This window comes from Lissotriton vulgaris, chromosome 12, assembly GCF_964263255.1.
Source record: "Lissotriton vulgaris chromosome 12, aLisVul1.2, whole genome shotgun sequence".
In the NCBI taxonomy this organism is placed as follows: domain Eukaryota; kingdom Metazoa; phylum Chordata; class Amphibia; order Caudata; family Salamandridae; genus Lissotriton; species Lissotriton vulgaris.
This window is the reverse complement of record NC_141700.1, coordinates 12,862,713-12,885,380: the sequence shown is the minus strand read 5'-3', so window position 1 is coordinate 12,885,380 and position 22,668 is coordinate 12,862,713. Positions and strand designations below refer to the sequence as shown.

Here is a 22,668-nt window from a genome sequence, read left to right as displayed (position 1 = left end):
CCCTCTCCTCCAGGAACGTTACCGAGCACTAGAGTCAGACCTTCCAGAGGGGAGGGTTACGCAGTTATGGTCATGTACACAGAGACAGCAGTACACTACAAAGGGACACCACACCAATAGGTTATAGGCAAAACAAGTTCTTTATATATGGCTTCTCATCAGATCAGGGATTATGAGCACTTGGGCTCGGGGCCAGCTTTCCTTCTTGAATGGTCGGGCCTCATGGAGGGGGTAGGTGGGAGACTTTGTGGGAATTCCCGAGGTACTCACAGTCTCTCCAGGTTAGTCTCTAGTCCGGTCTGCTCGGGAGGGCTGTGGGATTCAGCGCTCCTGGCACGGGGGATGGAGGCCACGTATCCGGCGCACGGCTCTCAATCCTCGAGTCGCGTGATACCGATGGGGTCTAGAGCGGCGGGATTGTGTGCAGCTCGTACCCGCCACCAGAATTCGTCCACTTGACTTTGTCCGCATTCTGGGCTCCAGGTACGACTCGTACTTCTGAGCACTGATGTCGGGTCGCCTCTCCTGGCGGTGACAGGCCAGTGCCACTCGTACACTGGAGCGCTCCGGGGTCCGGTCTCTGTTATGGGGCACACCCTGAAGCGCCACTGTCTCCTAGCGCTCCCCGGGACGTGGCGTACAACGGTCGAGGCGGTGATACCCTGGAGCGCACAGGCTCTCAAACGCCTCCGGGTACGGGACGGGCTGATGTCATCGAGGTGCGGATTCTGGAGCGCACGGCCCTCAGGCGCCCCCAGGTATGGGGCGTACAGCTGTAGAGGCGGTGCGCAAGCTGGAGCGCACAGGGTCTCAAGCGCTTCCAAGGTACGGGATGTACCGCTACAGATGCGTGCATACGCTGGAGGGCACAGGATCTCAAGCGCTTCCTAGGTACAGGACGTACCGTTGCATATGCGGTGCGTTACCTGGAGCGCACAGCATCTCAAGCGCTTTCTAGGTACGGGACGTACCGCTGCAGATGCGGTGCATACGCTGGAGCGCACAGGATCTCAAGCGCTTCCGAGGCACGGAACGTACCGCTGTAGAGGCAGTGCAGGCTCGAGCCGCGACGAAGTCAGCAGGGCTCGAGTCGGGGGCAACGAAGCGTCCTCACAGAATCAGGGGAGCCGCGATCCAGTCAGCAGGACCCTGGGGGTCTGTGGTGGGGGCGTGATGTTCTTCTTCTCGTCAGACAGGCCGCGAACACGTCAGCAGGGCCCTCTTGTTCCAGGATACAACTAACTATTCTCCTGAGGTGGCACCCGTTATATCTCTCCTCTTCCCTTTCAAGTTCCACCCCTTCCAGATGGCTCCTCGGGTCTGGGGCTGATTGTCGGTGCCTCCGGCATCTGGCACTCGTCTCCTTTGAAGTCCGGAGGTGGGCTGTTCCGCCGCCCGGCAGGGAGCGGAGCCGTTTCGGGCAGGAGGTGCGAACAAAACTCCCCTGCCCCCCTCCACTGGGAAAGGGATCGCGACCCACAGCTGGGCAGGGGGGCGATGGGGGGTTCGGGTTTCTCTGGAGTTGGGACCCTGTGGGGGAGGCACTGGTGGACCCCGGTTTCTCTCGTTGGACCTGGGCACTAGGCTTCCTGCTACTGGGGGGAATTGGGGGTTCTATGTCGGGGTGGCTACGCTACTTCTGGGATCAGGGGGGGATGTAGGTAGGACAGAGGACAGGGCTACACCGGGTGTGGCCGCGCACCGGGGACGGTCAGGGCCCGGGAGGCAAGAATGCCCACGCCAAGGAGGACAGGTCTAACATGTGTATTCCGCTCTGGTTTTGGAGGGTCAGGGCAGGCTGAGCCCGACCTGGATTGAATAGAGAGATTTTCAGTTGGAGTATGGGGATGGGTGACCCTTTGATCTGAGAAGGGTTGTGCCTAGCATGGTGAATGATGGCTCCACCTCCCACTGTACGTCTGATGGCAGACCCCCTCTTCCTGAAAGGCAGGATGTAGCCTTGTAAACAAAGTGCTCCAGGATGACACCAACCTGGTTCTGGCTGGGTTCAGTGATTTGTGACTTTTTGAGAACAAAGATTTCGGGGTATAAAGATCTGTGCTAAAACCCTTACACGTTGTGTTATTCTGGATGTCAAGACGAACCTCTGTCCGTGTAACTAGAGGGAAAGGACTCTGAAACTTTCATCCTTCTTGCTGAAGCAACTACCCAAGGGCCTGATTTGAGCTTGCCTCCTGCCGATTCCTATTTGAGGGGAATTCTACTCTTAGGTGAGGCCTCTGTTGAGAATTCCAGAGCCTCTGGTTCTACTGCGGGGAACGCGGGCTGAAAGTCATTGCATCGCTATTGTTGGCCGTGGCAGCTGAGGAGCTGTTGCAGCTGAGAGCCAACATTTGCCTGTATTACCAAAGTCATCGTTATCACTATTATCGGCCGCCGCAGCTGAGGAGCTATTGCAGCAGAGACCCTGCCTTTGCCTGTGTTACCAAAGTCATTGTGATCGCCATTGTGGGCCGCCGCAGCTGAGGAGCTATTGCAGCTGAGAGCCCGCATTTGCATGTGTTACCAAAGTCATCGTTATCGCTATTGTGGGCCACCGCAGCTGAGGAGCTGTGCCGCTGAGTGCCCGCATTTGCCGTCCTACGAGAATCATCACTATCACTATTGTGGGCCGCTGTAGCTGAGGAGATGTACCGCTGAGTGCCCGCATTGGCCGTCCTACGTGAATCATTGGTATCGCTATTGAGGGCCACTGCAGCTGAGGAGCTGTGCTGCTGAGTGCCCGCACTAGTCACCACTTTGAGGATCTTGCTATCACCTGTGTGTGCTGCTGAGTGCCCGCTTTTAAGCCCGGTCCCAGGATTATCGTGTGTGCACGACACGGACCGGTACAGCTGGGAGCTGTGGCCGCTGCGAATCCGTCTGTCATCACTGCGGCTTCCTTGTGAGGCTGCGTGCAGTGTCCCTTTAAATCTCAGGTACATTGTGCATCACCGGGTCGCGTGGACCCCGGCCTCGAACTGCGTTCATTCCACACCCTTTTTGAGTGCCTTTATTGGTTTTGAAGTGAATCTGTAATTATGTGTATTGTGGCTCCTTGAGCGCTTTTAGCCTTGTGTTCAGTCTATATAAAGATTTTAAAAAATTCTATATTTACTTCTGGTGTCCGTTTGTTGCGTCTCTCCTGCGTTATTGTGTATGGTCATAAATGCTTCACACACTGCCTCCGAGATAGGACTGTCTGCTCGTGCTACGTTACCACAGGGCTGAGCAGGTGTTATCAAAGGGTGTAGCCCCCTTACTCTGACTTAGGAAGAAGGATCCCAATTCGGACCTCGGCGCCAGCCGCTGCCAACTGGAGATCCCCATTTCTAACAAGAGGGTCCATAGGCGAGACGGCCCTCACCTCCTCCAAGGGGCGTCTGACTTGTGAGCAGGTGACACTGTGAGATTTATAAGGTGTAAAAGAGCTTTCTAGGCCCAGGCTTTCTATCAAGAATTGAAGATTTTCTTGCAGCCTGGGTGTCCAGAGGGGGGTGTTGTACTCCTGCTTGAAGGGGCTGCAGAGCCTGGGGGCTCCCTGGTAGTCGCTGGACCCTCACCCATCTCTTGTTGCTCCCTCAGGGTCACCGGACAAGCACGTTGTCTCGCTCTTTGCAGCCCCCTTCCGGCCCGTGGCCTTCAGGACAGCACCAGACTCGTCCTGGGACACCGCCCTAAGGGAGGAGAGTGCCCTTCCGGCATATGGAGTTGCACCCAAGGGCCCCGCGCCGCCACCCTTGGAATGGGAGCCCCGGACCCCCGGCAGGTTAAGGGACGAGCAGTTGGAGGAGTTTGAGAGGAGGTCTCGGCGGCAGAGGGATGAGTGCGGGGTAAGTACTTGTGTAAGGCTGGGAGGGGGTGCTGGGGCGCATGTGGGGCAGTTTCACGGGTCTGTTGACAGGCATGCAACCTGGTGGGGGGGGGGGGAGATTCAGGCACTGGTTCCTTTGACTCCATCTACTCCCCCCACACAGTGACTTTCCAGGGGAGTCTGATCCTGAGGGGCTCTTGTGTACACATGCCCTCCCTCCAGGAAACTGCTTTTACTCCGACGTTTTTACATCCAAATACATTTTCCACACATTTTTTTACATCGAAAAGACTGTTGGTCTGCAAGTCTTTACAACCCGAGACAAAACCACATATTTGAGGGTAATTAAAAAAGGGGGTTTGGGGGGTCTCCCCCCCAAAAAATAACATTTTCAAATAGTACCAAACCTGTAAATGACAAATGCAATTAATAATGTATCAAGAATTAATGTATAATTTTTGAACGGTAGGTGGCAGTGTTAGATTGTGACAGGAGGTCTCAGAAACAGTAAGGGTCAGTGCTTTAAATGGGGGGAAAATAGTGCAGGTACTCATTTAAATGTGGAGAGTGGGCGGGGCTAAAGCAAGACATGCTGATGCTTATTGACGTCTATACTAGTTGCAGCACATACCAAAACACATGACAAATTTGTTTCTTTAAACAAAACAGGGTAACTCGTTATACAAAACAAAAGCCAAACACAGTCATATTTTAACATGTCCTTGGTTTGTAATATTTCTCTCGCTTTTCTCTCACACAAAACACGAACAAGCAAGCAGGTACACAGACAAACAGAAGCAGACCCTCACACCAAAGAATCAGGTGGGATTAAAGCCATTTTAGACCCGTTACCTCTCATGGCTTTCATTATTGCGCTGTCACTGGGCTGCCTTGATTCCTTATAACACAACATGATGGTGAACACCTGGATATCATGCAAATGAGCCCACGCTGAATAGTTCAGCGGGGGCTCAGCTCAGCGCTACGGAAGTCCTTTGGCTGCCAAGGAGACAGGCTACCATCACTAACAGACAATGTGCCTCCCATTTCATGAGTACTGGTACTCTCCTCGGCAGCAGAGAAGTGCCGGAACTCAGAGTGATAAAGTACCTGTGAGTACCGGCCATTTTAAAGCACTGATAAGGGTGATGAAAGTATGCGTGGTAGCGGAATGTGTGTTGAAGGTGTTCGTAATGTGAGTGAATGAAGATGCGTGGCACTAGTGTGCACGGTGAAGGTGCTTGTAATGTGAGTGAATGTGGATGTGTGGCAGTGGTATGCGTGGTGAATGTGTTTGTAATGTGACTGAATGTAGATGTGTGGCAGTGGTATGCGTGGTGACGGTGTTTGTAATGTGAGTCAATGTAGATGAGTGGCAGTGGTATGTGTGGTGAAGCTGTTTGTAATGTGAGTGAATGTAGATGCGTGGTAGTGGATTGTGTGTTGAAGGTGTTTGTAATGTGAGTGAATGTAGATGCATGGCAGTGGTATGTGTGTTGAAGGTGTTTGTAATGTGAGTGAATGTAGATGTGTGGCAGTAGTATGCGTGGTAAAGGTGTTTGTAATGTGAGAGAATGTAGATGTGTGGCAGTGGTATGCGTGGTGAAGGTGTTTGTAATGTGAGTGAATGTAGATGAGTGGCAGTGGTATGCGTGGTAAAGGTGTTTGTAATGTGAGTGAATGTAGATGAGTGGCAGTGGTATGTGTGGTAAAGGTGTTTGTAATGTGCGTGAATGTAGATGAGTGGCAGTGGTATGCGTGGTGAAGGTGTTTGTAATGTGAGTGAATGTAGATGCATGGTAGTGGTATGAGTGGTAAAGGTGTTTTGTAATGTGAGTGAATGTAGATGTGTGGCAGTGGTATGCGTGGTGAAGGTGTTTGTAATGTGAGTGAATGTAGATGCATGGCAGTGGTATGAGTGGTGAAGGTGTTTTGTAATGTGAGTGAATGTAGATGTGTGGCAGTGGTATGAGTGGTGAAGGTGTTTTGTAATGTGAGTGAATGTAGATGTGTGGCAGTGGTATGCTTGGTGAAGGAGTTTGTAATGTGAGTGAATGTAGATGAGTGGCAGTGGTATGCGTGGGGAAGGTGTTTGTAATGTGAGTGAATGTAGATATATGGCAGTGGTATAAGTAGTGAAGGTGTTTTGTAATGTGAGTGAATGTAGATGTGTGGCAGTGGTATGCGTGGTAAAGGTGTTTGTAATGTGAGTGAATGTAGATGCATGGCAGTGGTATGTGTGTTGAAGGTGTTCGTAATGTGAGTGAATGTAGATGTGTGGCAGTGGTATGCGTGGTAAAGGTGTTTGTAATGTGAGAGAATGTAGATGAGTGGCAGTGGTATGCGTGGTGAAGGTGTTTGTAATGTGAGTGAATGTAGATGCATGGCAGTGGTATGAGTGGTGAAGGTGTTTTGTAATGTGAGTGAATGTAGATGTGTGGCAGTGGTATGCGTGGTAAAGGTGTTTGTAATGTGAGTGAATGTAGATGCATGGCAGTGGTATGTGTGTTGAAGGTGTTTGTAATGTGAGTGAATGTAGATGTGTGGCAGTGGTATGCGTGGTAAAGGTGTTTGTAATGTGAGTGAATGTAGATGTGTGGCACTGGTATGCGTGGTGAAGGTGTTTGTAATGTGAGTGAATGTAGATGCATGGCAGTGGTATGTGTGTTGAAGGTGTTTGTAATGTGAGTGAATGTAGATGTGTGGCAGTGGTATGCGTGGTAAAGGTGTTTGTATTGTGAGAGAATGTAGATGTGTGGCAGTGGTATGCTTGGTGAAGGAGTTTGTAATGTGAGTGAATGTAGATGAGTGGCAGTGGTATGCGTGGTAAAGGTGTTTGTAATGTGAGTGAATGTAGATGAGTGGCAGTGGTATGCGTGGTGAAGGTGTTTGTAATGTGAGTGAATGTAGATGAGTGGCAGTGGTATGCGTGGTGAAGGTGTTTGTAATGTGAGTGAATGTAGATGCATGGCAGTGGTATGAGTGGTGAAGGTGTTTTGTAATGTGAGTGAATGTAGATGTGTGGCAGTGGTATGTGTGGTGAAGGTGTTTGTAATGTGAGTGAATGTAGATGCGTGGCAGTGGTATGTGTGTTGAAGGTGTTTGTAATATGAGTGAATGTAGATGCGTGGCAGTGGTATGCTTGGTGAAGGAGTTTGTAATGTGAGTGAATGTAGATGCATGGCAGTGGTATGCATTGTCAAGGTGTTTGTAATGTGAGTGAATGTAGATGAGTGGCATTGGTATGCGTGGTGAAGGTGTTTGTAATGTGAGTGAATGTAATGTAATGTAATGTAAAAGGTTCTTATATAGCGCAGACTGCCACCCTACGGGTATCCTGGCGCTCAGACTGAAAAGATAACCAGCATGAGAATGAGCCAAGAAAACTGGAAGAAGAGGGATAAATCCTTGAGAAAGAGCCAGGTTTTCAGGCTCTTTCTAAACTCGATTAGGGAGTTGATTTGTCTGATACTCTGAGGTAGCTCGTTCCAAAGATCAGCAGCAGTGACACTAAAGGCCCTCCCCCGTCCTAGAACGCTTGAATCTAGGAATTGCCAGCAAACTTGCACTAGAGAAACTAAGCTGCCTCTTGGGATGGTACAAGGACATTTTTCCTGCTGTGGGACTGGGCCCAGATCGTGTACCGCTCTGTGCACAAAACAGTTATTTAAAAATTGACAATTTTCTTGATAAGCAGCAAATGGAGGTCTCTCAAAGCCAGGGTAGTGGAGGATCTGCGTTGCCCATTTAGCACCAATTTTGCTGCTGCAGACTGGACTCTCTGCAGCCCCTGAAAGATGGACTGTGGTGCTCCCAAATACAGGGATTTGCAGTAGTCCAGTCTGCTTATCACTGTGCTTCTCACTACATGGGAGCAAGAGTCCTTAGTTAGTATTGGGAGTATCTGACGCAGCATGCGCATCAAAGAGAAGCACACACTGGCTGTCTTGTTTGCCTGCGACTCCATTTGGAGATTGTCGTCCATCAGAACCCCCAAATTGCGCACCGTGCTGACAGGATCAGAGGTTCATCCTCATGGTTAAGCCTAAACTCCAGTGGTATGTGTTTAGACATCTTAGCAGAAGAGCAGTACAGCACCTCCGTTTTTCCACCATTAAACTGCAAGGAGTTTCTCCGAAGCCAGCCAGCAGTCTGACGCATACACTCCTGAAACGTGCCCATGGAAACTGCGTGTTTTCCTTCCAAGAAAAACGCCAGTTGCATATTGTCCGCATAGTTGACCAGGTCGAATCCGAACGAATTAATAATGGGGAACAGAGGCTGCAGATAGATATTGAAAAGAATAAGGCTGATCGCAGAGCCCTGCAGTACCTCATAAACTACCGGGGATTTACTGGAGAATGGTAGATGATTGGTAGTGGAATGTGTGTTGAAGATGTTTGTAATGTGAATAAATGTAGATGCGTGGCACTGGTATGCGTGGTGAAGGTGTTTGTAATGTGAGTGAATGTAGATGAGTGGCAGTGGTATGCGTGGTGAATCTGTTTGTAATGTGAGTGAATGTAGATGAGTGGTAGTGGAATGTGTGTTGAAGGCGTTTGTAATGTGAGTGAATGTAGATGTTTGGCACTGGTATGCGTGGTGAAGGTGTTTGTAGAGTGAGTGAATGTAGATGCGTGGCAGTGGTATGTGTGGTGTAGGTGTTTGTAATGTGAGTGAATGTAGATGATTGGCAGTAATATGCGTGGTGAAGGGATGTATGACGTAACAACGCATACTTTTTCAACGCACACCATTACAACGCAATTTTTACAACGCAGGATCCTTTACAACGAAAGCCTTTACAACGCATGACATTACATAGCAGATGCTATTACAACGCATGCCAATACAACGTAAGTCTAGGTAAGTATATTATTTTTCTTTAAATTTAATTAATAAATATTTACTTAATTTTATTTATTAAATTAATTTTTAATTAATATATTTGTAAATATATTTATATATTTTTTAAAAATAGTGTAGGTGTTTAAAAATAATATACAAAATCCAGTTAGTGTAAAACCCAAACCCAGCCCTGAACCCTAAAAATACCCCTGTACCCCATAACCCACACACAGCCCTAAACCCTAAAGATACCCCTGTACCCCATAACCCAAACCTAGTCCTGAACCCTAAAAATACCCCTGTACCCCAAAACGCAAACCCAGCCCTGAACCCTAAAAATACCCCTGTAACCCATAACCCAAACCCAGCCCTGAACCCTAAAAATACCCCTGTACCCCATCACCCAAACCTAGTCCTGAACCCTAAAAATACCCCTGTACCCCAAAATACAAACCCAGGCCTGAACCCTAAAAATACCCCTGTACCCCAAAACCAAAACCTAGCCCTGAACCCTAAAAATACCCCTGTACCCCATAACCCAAACCCAGCCCTGAACCCTAAAAATACCCCTGTAACCCATAACCCAAACCCAGCCCTGAACCCTAAAAATACCCCTGTACCCCATAACCCGAACCTAGCCCTGACCCTAAAAATACCCCTGTACCCCAAAACCCAAACCCAGCCCTGAACCCTAAAAATAGCCCTGTAACCCATAACCCAAACCCAGCCCTGAACCCTAAAAATACCCCTGTACCCCATAACCCAAACCTAGCCCTGAACCCTAAAAATACCCATGTACCCCAAAACCTAAACCCAGCCCTAAACCCTAAAAATACCCCTGTACCCCATAACCCAAACCTAGCCCTGAACCCTAAAACTACCCCTGTACCCCAAAACCCAAACCCAGCCCTGAACCCTAAAAATACCCCTGTACCCCATAACACAAACCTAGCCCTGAACCCTAAAAATACCCCTGTACCCCATAACCCAAACCCAGCCCAGAACCCTAAAAATACCCCTGTACCCCATAACCCAAAGAGGCTGCAGATAGATAGTGAAAAGAATAGGGCTGATCGCAGAGCGTTGCAGTACCCCATAAACTACTGGGGTTTTACTGGAGAACGGTAGATGATTGGTAGTGGAATGTGTGTTGAAGGTGTTTGTAATGTGAGTGAATGTAGATGAGTGGCAGTGATATGCGTGGTGAAGGTGTTTGTAATGTGAGTGAATGTAGATGCATGGCAGTGGTATGAGTGGTGAAGGTGTTTGTAATGTGAGTGAATGTAGATGTGTGGCAGTGGTATGCTTGGTGAAGGAGTTTGTAATGTGAGTGAATGTAGATGAGTGGCAGTAGTATGCATGGTGAAGGTGTTTGTAATGTGAGTGAGTGTAGGTGCGTGGCACTGGTATATGTGGTGAAGGTGTTTGTAATGTGAGTAAATGTAGAGTGGCGCGTGGTGAAGGTGTTTGTAATGTGAGTGAGTGTAGGTGCGTGGCACTGGTATGTGTGGTGAAGGTGTTTGTAATGTGAGTGAATGTAGGTGTGTGGCACTGGTATGTGTGGTGAAGGTGTTTGTAATGTAAGTGAATGTAAATGAGTGGCAGTGGTATACGTGGTGAAGGTGAGATTGTCGTCCATCAAAACCCCCAAATTACGCACCGTGCTGACAGGGATCAGAGGTTCCTCCTCAGGGGTAAGCCTAAACTCCAGTGGTATGTGTTTAGACATCTTAGCAGAAGAGCAGTACAGCACCTCTGTTTTCCCACCATTAAACTGCAAGGAGTTTCTCCGAAGCCAGCCAGCAGTCTGACGCATACACTCCTGAAACGTGCCCATGGAAACTGCGTGTTTTCCTTCCAAGAAAAACGCCAGTTGCATATTGTCCACATAGTTGACCAGGTCGAATCCGAACGAATTAATGATGGGGAACAGAGGCTGCAGATAGATATTGAAAAGAATAAAGCTGATCGCAGAGCCCTGCGGTACCTCATAAACAACCGGGGATTTACTGGAGAATGGTAGATGATTGGTAGTGGAATGTGTGTTGAAGATGTTTGTAATGTGAATAAATGTAGATGCGTGGCACTGGTATGCGTGGTGAAGGTGTTTGTAATGTGAGTGAATGTAGATGAGTGGCAGTGGTATGTGTGGTGAATCTGTTTGTAATGTGAGTGAATGTAGATGAGTGGTAGTGGAATGTGTGTTGAAGGCGTTTGTAATGTGAGTGAATGTAGATGTTTGGCACTGGTATGCGTGGTGAAGGTGTTTGTAGAGTGAGTGAATGTAGATGCGTGGCAGTGGTATGTGTGGTGTAGGTGTTTGTAATGTGAGTGAATGTAGATGATTGGCAGTAATATGCGTGGTGAAGGGATGTATGACGTAACAACGCATACTTTTTCAACGCACACCATTACAACGCAATTTTTACAACGCAGGATCCTTTACAACGAAAGCCTTTACAACGCATGACATTACATAGCAGATGCTATTACAACGCATGCCAATACAACGTAAGTCTAGGTAAGTATATTATTTTTTTTTTAATTTAATTAATAAATATTTACTTAATTCTATTTATTAAATTAATTTTTAATTAATATATTTATATATTTTTTAAAAAATAGTGTAGGTGTTTAAAAATAATATACAAAATCCAGTTAGTGTAAAACCCAAACCCAGCCCTGAACCCTAAAAATACCCCTGTACCCCATAACCCACACCCAGCCCTAAACCCTAAAGATACCCCTGTACCCCATAACCCAAACCTAGTCCTGAACCCTAAAAATACCCCTGTACCCCAAAACGCAAACCCAGCCCTGAACCCTAAAAATACCCCTGTAACCCATAACCCAAACCCAGCCCTGAACCCTAAAAATACCCCTGTACCCCATCACCCAAACCTAGTCCTGAACCCTAAAAATACCCCTGTACCCCAAACCCCAAACCCAGCCCTGAACCCTAAAAATACCCCTGTACCCCATAACTCAAACCTAGCCCTGAACCCTAAAAATACCCCTGTACCCCATAACCCAAACCCAGCCCTGAACCCTAAAAATACCCCTGTACCCCATAACCCAAACCCAGCCCTGAACCCTAAAAATACTCCTGTAACCCATAACCCAAACCCAGCCCTGAACCCTAAAAATACCCCTGTACCCCATAACCCGAACCTAGCCCTGAACCCTAAAAATACCCCTGTACCCCAAAACCCAAACCCAGCCCTGAACCCTAAAAATACCCCTGTAACCCATAACCCAAACCCAGCCCTGAACCCTAAAAATACCCCTGTACCCCATAACCCAAACCTAGCCCTGAACCCTAAAAATACCCCTGTACCGCAAAACCCAAACCCAGCCCTAAACCCTAAAAATACCCCTGTACCCCATAACCCAAACCTAGCCCTGAACCCTAAAAATACCCCTGTACCCCAAAACCCAAACCCAGCCCTGAACCCTAAAAATACCCCTGTACCCCATAACACAAACCTAGCCCTGAACCCTAAAAATACCCCTGTACCCCATAACCCAAACCCAGCCCTGAACCCTAAAAATAACCCTGTACCCCATAACCCAAACCCAGCCCTGAACCCTAAAAATACCCCTGTACCCCAAAACCCTAACCTAGCCCTGAACCCTAAAAATACCCCTGTACCCCATAACCCAAAGACAGCCCTGAACCCTAAAAATACCCCTGTACCCCATAACCCAAACCCAGCCCTGAACCCTAAAAATACCCCTGTAACCCATAACCCAAACCCAGCCCTGAACCCTAAAAATACCCCTGTACCCCATAACCCGAACCTAGCCCTGAACCCTAAAAATACCCCTGTACCCCAAAACCCAAACCCAGCCCTGAACCCTAAAAATACCCCTGTAACCCATAACCCAAACCCAGCCCTGAACCCTAAAAATACCCCTGTACCCCATAACCCAAACCTAGCCCTGAACCCTAAAAATACCCCTGTACCGCAAAACCCAAACCCAGCCCTAAACCCTAAAAATACCCCTGTACCCCATAACCCAAACCTAGCCCTGAACCCTAAAAATACCCCTGTACCCCAAAACCCAAACCCAGCCCTGAACCCTAAAAATACCCCTGTACCCCATAACACAAACCTAGCCCTGAACCCTAAAAATACCCCTGTACCCCATAACCCAAACCCAGCCCTGAACCCTAAAAATACCCCTGTACCCCATAACCCAAACCCAGCCCTGAACCCTAAAAATACCCCTGTACCCCAAAACCCTAACCTAGCCCTGAACCCTAAAAATACCCCTGTACCCCATAACCCAAAGACAGCCCTGAACCCTAAAAATACCCCTGTACCCCATAACCCAAACCTAGCCCTGAACCCTAAAAATACCCCTGTACCCCAAAAGCCAAACCCAGCCCTGAACCCTAAAAATACCCCTGTACCCCAAAACCCAAACCTAGCCCTGAACCCTAAAAATACCCCTGTACCCCATAACCCAAAGACAGCCCTGAACCCTAAAAATACCCCTGTACCCCATAACCCAAACCCAGCCCTGAACCCTAAAAATACCCCTGTACCCCATAACCCAAACCCAGCCCTGAACCCAAAAAATACTCCTGTTCCGCAAAACCCAAACCTAGCCCTGAACCCTAAAAATACCCCTGTACCCCATAACCCAAACCCAGCCCTGAACCCTAAAAATACCCCTGTACCCCAAAACCCAAACCTAGTCCTGAACCCTAAAAATACCCCTGTACCCCATAACCCAAAGACAGCCCTTAACCCTAAAAATACCCCTGTACCCCATAACCCAAACCCAGCCCTGAACCCTAAAAATACCCCTGTACCCCATAACCCAAACCCAGCCCTGAACACTAAAAATACCCCTGTATCCCAAAACCCAAGCCTAGCCCTGAACCCTAAAAATACCCCTGTACCCCATAACCCAAACCTAGCCCTGAACCCTAAAAATACCCCTGTACCCCATAACCCAAACCCAGTCCTGAACCCTAAAAATACCCCTGTACCCCATAACACAAACCTAGCCCTGAACCCTAAAAATACCCCTGTACCCCATAACCCAAACCTAGCCCTGAACCCTAAAAATACCCCTGTACCCCATAACTCAAACCCAGCCCTGAACCCTAAAAATACCCCTGTACCCCATAACCCAAACCCAGCCCTGAACCCTAAAAATACCCCTGTACCCCATAACCCAAACCCAGCCCTGAACCCTAAAAATACCCCTGTACCCCATAACCCAAACATAGCCCTGAACCCTAATAATACCCCTGTACCCCATAACCCAAAACTATATATATAAAATTACTTAAATTAATTTATTTAATTTATTTTTAATATTTATTAAATTCATTTAAAAAATTTGGAATTAAATAAATGTTTAAATAAAATGATACACTTACCTATACTTACGTTGTAATGGCATGCGTTGTAATAGCATCTGCTATGTAATGTCATGCGTTGTAAAGGCATTTGTTGTAAAGGATCACGCGTTGTAGTAGTTGCGTTGTAAAACTAGTCTGTTGTAAAAGTTACATTGAAACGGTTGTATACCGTCGTGAAGGTGTTTGTAATGTGAGTGAATGTAGAGGAGTGGCAGTGGTATGCGTGGTGAAGGTGTTTGTAATGTGAGTGAATGTAGGTGCGTGGCACTGGTATGCGTGGTGAAGGTGTTTGAAATGTGAGTGAATGTAGGTGCGTGGCACTGGTATGTGTGTTGAAGGTGTTTGTAATGTGAGTGAAAGTAGATGTGTGTCACTGGTATGCGTGGTGAAGGTGTTTGTAATGTGAGTGAAAGTAGATGTGTGTCACTGGTATGCGTGGTGAAGGTGTTTGTAATGTGAGTGAATGTAGATGTGTGTCACTGGTATGCGTGGTGAAGGTGTTTGTAATGTGAGTGAATGTAGGTGCGTGGCACTGGTATGTGTGTTGAAGGTGTTTGTAATGTGAGTGAAAGTAGATGAGTGGCAGTGGTATGCTTGGTGAAGGTGTTTGTAATGTGAGTGAATGTAGATGTGTGTCACTGGTATGTGTGGTGAAGGTGTTTGAAATGTGAGTGAATGTAGATGAGTGGCAGTGGTATGCGTGGTGAAGGTGTTTGTAATGTGAGTGAATGTAGATGAGTGGCAGTGGTATGCATGGTGAAGGTGTTTGTAATGTGAGTGAATGTAGATGCGTGGCAGTGGTATGCATGGTGAAGGTGTTTGTAATGTGAGTGAATGTAGATGCGTGGCAGTGGTATGCATGGTGAAGGTGTTTGTAATGTGAGTGAATGTAGATGAGTGGCAGTAGTATTGGTGGTGAAGGTGCTTGTAATGTGAGTGAATGTAGATGAGTGGCAGTGGTATGCATGGTGAATGTGTTTGTAATGTGAGTGAATGTAGATGCGTGGCAGTGGTATGCATGGTGAAGGTGTTTGTAATGTGAGTGAATGTAGATGAGTGGCAGTAGTATTGGTGGTGAAGGTGCTTGTAATGTGAGTGAATGTAGAGGAGTGGCAGTGGTATGCGTGGTGAAGGTGTTTGTGATGTGAGTGAATGTAGATGCAAGGCAGTGGTATGCGTGGTGAAGGTGTTTGTAATGTGAGTGAATGTAGGTACGTGGCAGTGGTATGTGTGGTGAAGGTGTTTGTACCGTGAGTGAATGTAGATGTGTGGCACTGGTATGCGTGGTGAAGGTGCTTGTAATGTGTTTGAAAATATAGATGCGTGTCAGTGGTGTGAGTGGTGAAGGTGTTTGTAATGTGAGTGAATGTAGATGAGTGGCAGTGGTATGCATGGTGAAGGTGTTTGAAATGAGAGTGAATGTAGATCAGTGGTATGCATGGTGAAAGTGTTTAAAATGAGAGTGAATGTAGATGAGTGGCAGTGGTATGCGTGGTGACAGTGTTTGTATTGTGAGTGAATGTAGATGAGTGGCAGTGGTATGCGTGGTGAAGGTGTTTGTAATGTGAGTGAATGTAGATGAGTGGCAGTGGTATGCGTGGTGACGGTGTTTGTATTGTGAGTGAATGTAGATGAGTGGCAGTGGTATGCGTGGTGAAGGTGTTTGTAATGTGAGTGAATGTAGATGAGTGGCAGTGGTATGCGCGGTGACGGTGTTTGTATTGTGAGTGAATGTAGATGAGTGGCAGTGGTATGCGTGGTGAAGGTGTTTGTAATGTGAGTGAATGTAGATGAGTGGCATTGGTATGGGTGGTGAAGGTGTTTGTAATGTGAGTGAATGTAATGTAATGTAATGTAAAAGGTTCTTATATAGCGCAGACTGCCACCCTACGGGTATCCTGGCGCTCAGACTGAAAAGATAACCAGCATGTGAATGAGCCAAGGAAACTGGAAGAAGAGGGATAAATCCTTGGGAAAGAGCCAGGTTTTCAGGCTTTCTCTAAACTCGATTAGGGAGTTGATTTGTCTAATACTCTGAGGTAGCTCGTTCCAAAGATGAGCAGCAGCGACACTAAAGGCCCTCCCCCGTCCTAGAACGCTTGAATCTAGGAATTGCCAGCAAACTTGCACTAGAGAAACTAAGCTGCCTCTTGGGATGGTACAAGGACATTTTTCTTGCAGTGGGACTTGGCCCAGATCGTGTACCGCTCTGTGCACAAAACAGTTATTTAAAAATGGACAATTTTCTTGATAGGCAGCCAATGGAGGTCTCTCAAAGCCAGGGTAGTGGAGGATCTGCGTTGCCTATTTAGCACCAATTTTGCTGCTGCAGACTGGACTCTCTGCAGCCCCTGAAAGATGGACTGTGGTGCTCCCAAATACAGGGATTTGCAGTAGTCCAGTCTGCTTATCACTGTGCTTCTCACTACAAGGTAGCACCAGTCCTTAGTTAGTATTAAGGGTTTCGCACAAGTTACTACTTGTGTAACGATATATCTGTAAGAGACATTAGTTAGTGATAGATTCCTTACCCAGGCGTCAGACTGCCACTCTACATTCACTCACATTACAAACACCTTCACCACGTATACCACTGCCACTCATTTACATTCACTTACATTACAAACACCTTCACCACACATACCAGTGCCACGCACCTACACTCACTCACATTACAAACACCTTCACCACACATACCAGTGCCACGCACCTACACTCACTCACATTACAAACACCTTCACCACGCATACCACATGCCACTCTACATTTACTCACATTACAAACACCTTCACCACATATACCAGTGCCACGCACCTACACTCACTCACATTACAAACACCTTCACCATGCATACTACTGCCACTCATCTACATTCACTCACATTACAAACTCCTTCACCAAGCGTACCACTGCCACACATCTATATTCACTCACATTACAAACACCTTCACCACTCATACCACTGCCAGTCATCTACATTCACTCACATTACAAACACCTTCACCACGCATATCACTGCCACTCATCTACATTCACTCACATTACAAACACCTTCAACACACATTCCACTACCAATCATCTACCGTTCTCCAGTAAAACCCCGGTAGTTTATGGGGTACTGCAAGGCTCTGCGATCAGCCCTATTCTTTTCACTATCTATCTGCAGCCTCTGTTCCCCATCATTAAATCGTTCAGAGTCGACATGGGCAACTATGCGGACAATATGCAACTGGCGTTTTTCTTGGAAGGAAAACACGCAGTTTCCATGGGCACGTTTCAGGAGAGTATGTGTCAGACTGCTGGCTGGCTTCGGAGAAACTCCTTGCAGTTTAATGGTGGGAAAACGGAGGTGCTGTACTGCTCTTCTGCTAAGATGTCTAAACACATACCACTGGAGTTTAGGCTTACCCCTGAGGAGGAACCTCTGATCCTGTCAGCACGGTGCGCAATTTGGGGGTTCTGATGGACGACAATCTCCAAATGGAGTCGAGGGCAAACAAGACAGCCAGTGTGTGCATCTCTTTGATGCGCATGCTGCGTCTATCTGAAAGAAACACGTTAGTGATAGATTCCTTACCTTAGAATATCCCCAGGCGTCAGACTGGATCCGGAATTTTTTTGCGTAGCAGTACCCTTGCGCGTCGGTAGGCGTCGTCTGCGGCTCCGCGTCCGTCATCGGCGTCGTGGGCACCGTGATGACGTCGTCGGAGTACTTAGACGCCGCCTCCGCGTGCTCATGTCAGTTCTTAGACACAGCTTTTCCGCGCCAAAAACGCAGAGCCATGTCAAAAAACAACACTGGTGCCATTGAAACTAGAGCCCTGAAAGGGGATGACCTTAACCCCATATTCTGGTTCGCAGAACAGGGAGGATGGGAGGGTCGGTAAGGAATCTATCACTAACTAATGTCTCTTACAGATATATCGTTACACAAGTAGTAACTTGTGCATCTGAAAGAAACAGGTTAGTGATAGATTCCTTACCTTAGAATAGATACCCCATCAATACAAACCCGGTGGTGGGTCTGCGAACCAATAATCACACCAGAAAGTCCTGGAGGACGGAACGGCCAAAGAAGCCATCCCGCCGGACTTGGCTATCCAGGCAGTAGTGTCTTGCGAACGTGTGCAGCGAGGACCACGTAGCTGCCTGACAAATGTCCTGCAAGGGGACTCCTCGGCCCAGGGCAGCAGTAGTCGCCGTAGCCCGAGTGGAATGGGCCTTCAGCCCAACAGGAGGTTCCTTTTTAGCCATAGAGTAGCACGCTTGGATGCACAACACGATCCACGAGAGATGGTCTGTTTGTGCACCGCCCGTCCTTTCTTAGCGCCCACGTAACCAACAAAGAGTTGGTCATCCACCCGGAACTGGCGTGTGCGATCCAGATAGAATGAGATCCCACGTTTTGGGTCCAGAAGGTGGACCCTCTCTTCCTCTTTCAAGGGATGCGGAGGCGGGAAGAAGGTGGGCAAGATGATGGACTGCCTGATGTGTAAGGCTGTGACTACCTTGGGCGGGAAAGAGGGTTTTGTCCGCAACACAACCTTGTCCGGATGGACAGAAAGGAATGGAGGTTTAGAGGATAGAGCCTGAAGCTCACTCACCCTCCTGGCAGAGGTGATGGCAACCAGGAAAGCAGTCTTCAGAGTAAGAAGGTGGATAGGACAGTTGTGAAGTGGCTCGAAGGGAGCGCATATCAGAAAAGGTTCAAGTCCCATTGAGGCATCACGAAGGGAACAGGTGGAAACGTGTGTGTGATGCCCTTCAGAAAGCGATTTACAATAGGGGACTTGAACAAAGATGGTTGATCAGGCAGCCTGAGAAAGGCTGAAAGGGCAGAAAGGTAGCCCTTGATAGTGCCAAGAGCAGAGCCCTGCTGGGCAAGAGAAAGAAGGAAGAGAAGAACCTCAGAAAGAGGGGCAGAGAGAGGATCCACAGCCTTTGCTGTGCACCATGCCACGAATCTGTTCCACCTGCAGGCGTATACCGACTTAGTGGAAGGACGTCTGGCCGCCAGAATGATATTACAGACTTCAGGAGGCAAGTCAAATGGCCTCAACTGTCGCCGTTCAATCTCCAAGCATGGAGGTGGAGACTGGACAGGTTCGGCTAGAGGACCGTCCCCTGCTGATGCGACAGAAGGTCCTCCTGTTGAGGCAGACGAACCGGGGGATCGACTGACATACTGAGTAGCTCAGGATACCAGTACCTTCGTGCCCAGTCCTGAGCAACAAGGATGACTTGGGCCCGGTCGCGTTTGATCTTCTTCAACACTCTGGGCAGAAGTGGTATAGGTGGAAAGGCATACAATAGACCGCAACTCCACTCACAACGAAAAGCGTCTCTGAGCGAGTGCCGCCTTGGAAATTCCAACGCACAGAACTGATGGCATTGCGTGTTCTCTCCTGTGGCGAATAGATCTAACCAAGGCTCTCCCCACTGCAGAAAGAGGCCTTGCGCCACGTCCGAGTTCAGACGCCATTCGTGATCCATCATGCACCGACGGCTGAGTTTGTCCGCCCTGGCGTTCAGAGAACCTGCCAGGTGTTGAACCATCAGGGTCACGCCCTGATGTTCCAGCCATTGCCAGAGGCGCAGAGCCTCCTGGCAGAGGGTCCACGACCCCACCCCACCCTGTTTGTTGCAGTACCACATGGCGGTGGTGTTGTCCGTGGACACCTGCACTACACTCCCCCGGACAGAGGGGAGGAATGCCTTCAGTGAAGAAAAACCCGCAGCTCCAAAAGGTTGATATGGAGCCGGGACTCCGCCGGAGACCAGAGGCCTCTGATCTCCGCCTCTCCCATGTGGCCTCCCCAGCCCTGGAGGGACGCGTCCGTCACAACTACGTGCTCCGGTTGGGGAAGGGAGAGGGATCTGCCGCTGACCCAATCACGGTCCGTGAGCCACCACTGCAGCTGTCTCGCAGGGCCCTCCGAGATCAGGACATGGTCGGACAGGTTGCCCTGATGCTGGGCCCACTGAAACTTCAGGTCCCACTGCAGAGCCCGCATCCGCTACCGGGCGTGATACACCAGAAGGATGCAGGAGGCCATCAGCCCCAGAAGCCTCAGCATCAACCTGACCGAGACTCGCGATTAAGGCTGAAAGATCGGAATCAGAGCCTGAATATCCCGAACCCGCTGCTCGGGGGGATAAACCCGAAACTGCGCCGAGTCGAGAACCGCTCCGATGATGAGGAGCTTTTGAGAGGGACAAAGGTGTGACTTCGCACGTTGATGGAGGACCACAGCAGGTGCAGGAGATTCGCTGTTGTCTGGAGGTGGCTGACGACTGTCAGGGGTGAGCCCGCCTTCAACAACCAGTCGTCGAGGTAGGGCAAGACTGAAAAAACCTAACCTGCGCAGATGAGCTGCGACCACCACCATCACTTTCATGAACACCCTTGGGGCGCTGGTAAGGCCGAAGGGGAGCACGGTAAACTGAAAGTGCTCGTGGCCTACCGTGAACCGCAGGTAGCGCCCGTGGGCCAGCAGGACGGGGATGTGGAAATAAGCGTCCTGCAAGTCCAACGCTATCATCCAGTCTTCTGGGTCCAGGGCAGCTAAGACCTGAGCCAGTGTCAGCATTTTTAACTTCTCCTTCTGGAGGAAGCCGTTGACGTTCCGTAGGTCCAAGATAGGGCGTAGGCTCCCTTTGCCCTCCTTGGGTACCAGAAAGTAGTGGGAGTAACAACCACACCCTACTTCTGGCCCAGGAACGCGCTCGATAACCCCTTTGGCCAAGAGCGCCGTAACTTCCTCCTGTAGAAGCCGCAAGTGATCACCCGATACGCAGTGGTATTGCGGTGGCATGGCTGGAAGGGTCGTCTCGAAGGGGAGGGAGTAGCCCCTTCGGACGATTTGCACCCACCTGTCCGATGTGACAGTGCGCCAGTGGGAGTGGTGATGGTGATCCCTGCCCCCCACTGGCGTCATATGGGCCTGAAAGCACGGACTAGGAGGGTGTTGAGGCGGATGCTGTGGGGAAGGTGTGGACTGGCCTCGCCTTTGTCCCCGACCGCCTCCACGGCGATTTCCATGGCCCCCACCGCTCTGTATGTTAGTCTGCGGTGCGTGGCTGGCAGCACGTGTGGGGGCGCCCCTTCCTTGGCCACGAAAGGAGCGAAAGGCACCCGTTAGCTGGCGCGGGGCCGAGAAGCCCAAGGACTTGGCCGTAGCCCTGGAGTCCTTAAAGCGCTCAAGCGCATGGTCTGCCATGTCGCCAAAGAGGTGACGGCCATCAAACGGCATGTCCATCAGTGTATTCTGGACATCCGCTGAAAAGTTGGCAGACCTCAACCAGGCGTGGCGATGAATCGCCACCGTCGTTGCCATCGCTCTGCCCAGTGAGTCGGTGGTATCCAGCCCACACCGGATGGAGACATGTGCCGCATCTCGACCCTCCGCAAGGGCTTGGGCGAGTTTAGCCTTGACCTCCCCCGGGCATTGTGGCAGCACGTCCGCGACAGTGTACCACAGGGAGTGGGTGTAACGACCCAAGAGGCATGCGGTGTTGGAAGACCGTAGTCCCAAACTAAGGGAGGAGAATATTTTCTTTCCATAATTCTCATACCTCTTGGATTCCGGATCGGTCGCAGCCGACAGGAATGCGGTCTGGGAATCAGAGGCCTGGATGACCAGGCTCTCAGGGGTGGGGTGGGTGGACAGGAAACAAGGGTCGCCCGGAGCCGGGCGGTGGCGTCTGGCCACGATGCTATCTACAGGCTGGCCTGTAGCGGGCCTGGACCAAGTGCCCAAAAGAACGTCAGTCAAGGCCTCATTAAACGGCAGCAGAGGCTCGGTTGAGCTTGACTGCGGTTTAAGGACCTCAGTGAGGAGGTTAGTCCTCACGGCCGCGACGGGGAGCTCAAGGCCCAAGGCCTTGGCTGACCGCGTCAACACCACACTGAAGGTTGCCCCCCCTCCGTAGCCACGGTAGGAGGTGAGACAAAACCAGTGTCTAGCGAAGTGTTCAGACCACTGGCATCCCCAAGTCCACCTGTCTAGTCCTCCTGGGACTGACACTCACGTGTCAGAGGGTCCTCAGACCCCTCCCAATACTCCTCCTCATCACCCATCTCCTGGTACTCAGGGTTGACAAGTGATGGGGCCGATTCATTGAAGTAGAACTCCCCAAGCGGCGCCCAGCGGTACCGCTCCGGCACCGGGTCGAGGGAGGTATTGGGGACAGCGCCGCCCGAGGAAAGCGCCGGAGGTGACACCTGTGGAACCGGCGCCGGTGAAGTCGTCAGGTCGACCGGCGACGATCCGGATGCGGATCCAGTGGGGCCCCGAAGGTGCCAGGCCCGAAGGCGCCGGCGGCGTCGAGGCCGAAGCACCCGACCCGCTAGGACCCCTAAACGGGTCCGCTGGGCCCGAAGGCGCCGCGGGAAACCGCCGGAGGAGTGAGGGACCTCATGGCCATGAGGAAGCGCTCGATCTCCTCCGGCATCACTTGCTCCCCAGGGACCGAAGGGTAAGGGGCAGGTCGCGACGCCCGCGACTCCAACAGAGCCGCGTGGGCGGTGTCACCCGAACCTCCGGCCGCATCGCGTGAGCGTCGGGGGGAGTCGGAAGAGCGATGACGTCTCTTCGACTTCTTGTGCTTACCTGACGACGACTTC

General features: G+C 49.8%; 1 protein-coding gene across 3 annotated transcripts in view; it reads left to right on the top strand.

The window, feature by feature from the left end:
• MISP (mitotic spindle positioning) overlaps nucleotides 1-22,668 on the top strand; it is a 152,160-nt gene that overhangs the window by 103,422 nt on the left and 26,070 nt on the right. For all 3 annotated transcript variants that reach the window (XM_086946732.1, XM_086946733.1, XM_086946731.1), the window contains exon 7: nucleotides 3,586-3,833. In XM_086946732.1, the coding sequence (XP_086802858.1) occupies nucleotides 3,586-3,833 (248 nt within the window). The remainder of the gene's footprint in view (nucleotides 1-3,585; nucleotides 3,834-22,668) is intronic.